We start from the raw sequence: 4,840 nt of genomic DNA on the forward strand, positions 1-4,840 counted from the left end.
CAACGGCGGGGTTTATTTGTAACGGCATGTGAATCTAAATTTTTCTCTCTGCACCAACCCTGTCGAATAGGGATTAGTCTATATTGCCAAAGAACGCGCCTCCATATAGAGTGACATACATGGGAAACTGTGTATGAAGTTCCTTTCGCCTTTGTATCCAGTAAGAACTTTGGACTCTGGGCTTCCCATATCAAAACTTATCAGCTGCCATAGTAAAATAGAGTCTATAAAGAGACAACCCTTAAATAACAAACATAATATTATTCGCGTACCAAAGGCACAGGATACTTTAGTAGCTCTTCATACACATGATGTAGTGTGTGGTATTCCGTGAGCAGCCTATCTATCCGATTATATCAGAAACATAATATAGCAATATTCCGGGGCAACAGTTTATAGTACTGGCATGAGGAACATAACTTAATGCAACGTAACATAGTCCACATACCTCACTATACATTAATTATACATTACTACAGGTTGCCTGTGGACAGTATACTTTTGGCTAGAAGTATCGCCACCATGTTCATAGTAGGGAGGGAAGTGTTGAGAAGGTCCTCTGTAGAAAAATTGTTAGTCACGGACAGGTTCAGAGATTCGGTTTTGAATTATATGACATTGTTGATTGCTTCAAACTATTTGATGCAAGTCCTTATAATTTACTAACTAATTTGCCCTATCTTACTGTGGATATTGAAGTTACTGAATTGGGTCTCGGTGTCTTATGAGCATATCATGACTACTCAGTTGTGACGAGCAGTGGAAGTGGCTTTAGGGCAGGACCTCTCTAAGCGGCAGCCTCCCGAGGCTACTGATTTGTCTCTAGTTGACGTAACACTGAAGGAAAACCATCGAAGGTTACATTACGATGAGCAGTCAATTCATGGAGGTCTAGATATCTCTCAAACCACACATCATAGATAGAGCTTCCATTCGTACCCGGATCTGCCTAGACTAAGCCAACGGGTAGCAATTGTACACGATCCTCTAGGCTTCGTCGTAACCTTGTGTAACATCTCGAATAGTCTATATCAGCTACCTGATGTATACAACTACCCTCCTGAGTGGGTACGCGGAAGATACGGATTGACATGGTGTCACTGAGCTCTGTTCAACCAGCCAATGAGACTACCACAAACTACCATGATGGATCAGACGTCACTAGCACACAAACATAAACCAGATAAGCTACATGTCCTTCCAGATGCAGCTGTTCTAGACACTCCGAATGCGGACGAAGATGTCATTCAGCCGGCGTATGCATGCCGATATAACACCTTCTCAACATTATCATCTGCCGAATGTAGATAGGTCGTTCGACAAGTGCGCAAATGGCTCGTTCCAGCCAGAAGTGTGATTGCTGCAAACATACATGTGGATAGCCAATGTTACGTCCCAATCTCTGGTTAGCTTGCATCATATGGAAAGTCGTTACTGCGAACGTCAATAGAAGAGAGTCGTGTCATGAACGATTGCATCAGGATTCTTTGCTAGAGTTGGATTGACACTGTTGTACGTAGTACAGGAGATGGAGTATCTGATTTCAATGATGGTTACATCGAGTTGGATTTCGAGATGACTTTTGTAAGTTCTCGCGATGACGATCAAAGATTTAAGGAGAGCAGATTCGCGCCTCAATAGAGCATCTTTTCCGTGGACATCAAAAGGTCAACGGAGAAATCAATCGTTTTAAAGCAATTTGAAAAACACTTCAAGTTTAACGAGTCTTTGAAAACCCAGCTTACAATGCCTACCGCTACCTTACAGTCTGACCTAACAGCCATTCCCAAGTCCACCGTTGGACGGGTGAGCCTTCTGGATGTCAGCCCTTGCGGCGAGCTCTTCCAAGCCGCCAAGGACGGTGATACGAACATTATTAAACAGCTAATTCAACAAGGGGCTAATGTCAATCAGCAATGCAAGAAGCTCAATGGCTACACCCCCCTGATCGTGGCGGCTGTTGCAGGTAAGGTATCGGCTGTCGAAACGCTTCTCAACCTCGGAGCCGACCCTAATATCCGGGACGACGACGGCTACAAAATCAGCAGACTGGCTATCGATGCCGACCAGATGGACGCCGTCAAATGCCTGATTAAACACGGGGTAGTCGTGACTGATCCACGGGTCAAGGAGGGAAAAGCTTGGTTGACAGAGCAATACGAGATCATGTGCAAAGGCGTCAAGGATCCAGAGAGCAAGCCCCCTCGAGCAGTCCTCGACTACCTTAATAACGGCTACCCCAAAGGTCCATGGCCTAAAAAGCGATCCATCTTGGATGTCTACTGGGAACATATTCTGCTCCAGTACATCGGCGATCAACCCCTGGATATCGAGCGGAATGTCTCAACGGATCTCATCCTCCCTCATTCGGGAACATTTGAGCGCATCTTGAGCGGTCATGCGGGTTATAAGGAGGCGGCCAGACTCTTGTATAAAGTACTGCCTACTACCAAGTACATCATCAAAGGAACCTATGTGGATAAGAAGGATCGATGGGTCACTGAGCGATGGGGATATTTTGACGCCGAACACAACCTCCAGGTGGAAGATGGTATCGACACCTTCCTGATAAATGAGGAGACGGAGAAGATTGATGTGATGATGATTAATTTCAATGTTACGTCTATTAACCCTTGTATCAATGGATGAGAAGGGACCTTCGGTTGAGATTGGATTTGAGGGGGATGGAATGGTTCTGTTTGCTAGGGTTTCTGTTGTTTGTTTGAAGTTGAATGGAAGGGCTGGGAAAAAATTGACAAGACAAAGGAAAAGAAAAGGGAAAAAAGAAAAAGTGAAAAACTAAAGAAAAAAAGGGTAAAGGAGTTGTTCGGTTGTTATATTTCCAGTATTGTCTTTTTGATAAAGTACATTATATGTCTACCTGGCTTAATAAAGGCTACTATGTCAGACTTGTCAATTCTGAGAGTAGGTGACATCAACTCGCAAAGATTCCACCCGCTTGACTGGCCTCCACACACCTGTACGTCGATGTTAGCTTTTAGTGCGTCGAACCCAACTACTTTCTGGGCACTCCTCGTGCACAGATACCGTGGCTCTGTCCTGGGCTCTGTAGTATGCTTAGGCAGCAATTCGGGGGCTTCCCACGGAACTTCCCCGGCTGTAAATGGCAACTAAGGTGGCCCATTCTTCTCGCTTAAATGCTTCCTTTGATAACTGAATGGTAATGGATCCCCAACCCCTTGGAAAAGCGGGGAACCGACTCTAAAACTCTTGTCTCAATATCTAGTTGCATTGTATCGCATTCCGTTTTAAGGTAAGTTACTCCTTTAATCGGCCCGGCCAAAAAAGGATTTTCAAAAGATTGTCGGGAGCTGCTCAATTATTTTACAGTCTTCCAAAGCTGCTGACTCGGGAGCTTTGAATGGACCACCTTCGCGGCTTGGGAGTATTTGCATCTCAGGACAGTTACCCGAGGACCCATAACCCCTCAAGATACTCCACATCATCCAGGTGGAGTTGTTCACTTACCTCTTCTGTCATTCGCTGACAGGCTCCAACTTCCCACTAACTCACAAGACTGGCAGATGCCGTCTCGATGACATATGCCGAACTTTTACAGGTGATTCCTTCCTACTTCACGAGCGTACAGAGTAGATATTCCACAGTCAACTGCACATAGCCTTCAATCAATATCGGCGTTTCTCCGAACACAGTCTGCTCACCCACCCATGATGACTAGGCGGGCTGGCACTCCGACAAACTGAATTGCATATGATATATTTTTTTTTTTAGGGCTGGGGTCATATGAGCGTCCACTGGTGAGGTTCATGGTTGAGTCATGGCATGTGTAGGCGGGTCGTCACCTGACCATCTGAAAATGGTTTAGTTTCCCAGTGGCTAGGCGAGCCCCTTTCACCTCGTCTGTAGTCTCGCAGCAGAGTGGGGTTGGGAATGTCAATAAATACCGATAAAAGTCTTATCAGCATAAGGATTGGCCAGCAGCTGTCCAGCTGTTATTGTTACGTAACATAAAATTGCAGTTAACTAACAAATTACTCCGTATGGAGTATGCGTCATACTTTTATCTGTCAAACCTACATCGTGGGAATGGTGTTAACCAAGAGAAAATACGAGTATACGATAGGTTCTTTACGAAACCTTTCCTTGGCTCTAACGTTAGATATATATGACTGTGTACCAAGGCCTGTATTGTTTTCTACCATTCCTTTCTCTTACAATTTCTTTAACGGTGTTCCTCAGGCCTTGCAGTTCTTTGAACAGGTAGGTGGCTGTACCGCGCCAGTTTCATAAATATCTTAATACGTTGCTTCTCACATTATTTTACTATGATTTTATAGACGCAGATCCTGTCAACTACCCATAAACATGTACCGTATCAAACAGTTTGAGCTCAACACGGTAAAAAGTTGCACATACTCCTTGGTACCTTACAGTCGCTGAGCTGATATAGTGGATTGACACCCACGAAAATCATGAGACACTGGACATGTCAACAACAGTCTCGTCGCCTCCGCTATCGATTGATGGACTGGTTGACTTATCCACAGATCCTGAAGCAACTAGAAGAGCATTGTCACTAAACTCTGTACCTTTGACCTACGGAGAGCCTAACGGAAGCGACAGCCTGCAACATTCAATAGCTTCTCTTTACACTAACTCAAAAGTGACAAGTGAATGCATAATAACGACAAGTGGGGCCGTTGCTGCCAATCACATCGTTTTCTCTGCACTAATACGTCCTGGTGATCATATCATTTGCGTGTATCCGGTCTACGAGCAACTGTATAAAATTAGCCAAGCGTTGGGTGCTGAGGTCACTTTTTGGAAGCTTGATCAAGATAACGGTTGGAGCGCCAAC

General features: G+C 44.7%; 1 protein-coding gene across 1 annotated transcript; it reads left to right on the top strand.

The window, feature by feature from the left end:
* Nucleotides 1-1,746: 1,746 nt before the first annotated feature.
* On the top strand, nucleotides 1,747-2,649 carry ATNIH1004_002303 (ankyrin repeat domain-containing protein; the record flags this gene model as incomplete). Its single annotated transcript, XM_033566998.1, has 1 exon — nucleotides 1,747-2,649. One exon carries the CDS (start codon nucleotides 1,747-1,749, stop codon nucleotides 2,647-2,649), a length of 903 nt encoding a protein of 300 aa, XP_033428993.1.
* Between the last annotated feature and the right edge of the window lie 2,191 nt (nucleotides 2,650-4,840).

This window comes from Aspergillus tanneri (genome assembly GCF_003426965.1).
Source record: "Aspergillus tanneri strain NIH1004 chromosome Unknown AapTan_1_pilon_pilon_pilon, whole genome shotgun sequence".
In the NCBI taxonomy this organism is placed as follows: Eukaryota; Fungi; Ascomycota; class Eurotiomycetes; order Eurotiales; family Aspergillaceae; genus Aspergillus; species Aspergillus tanneri.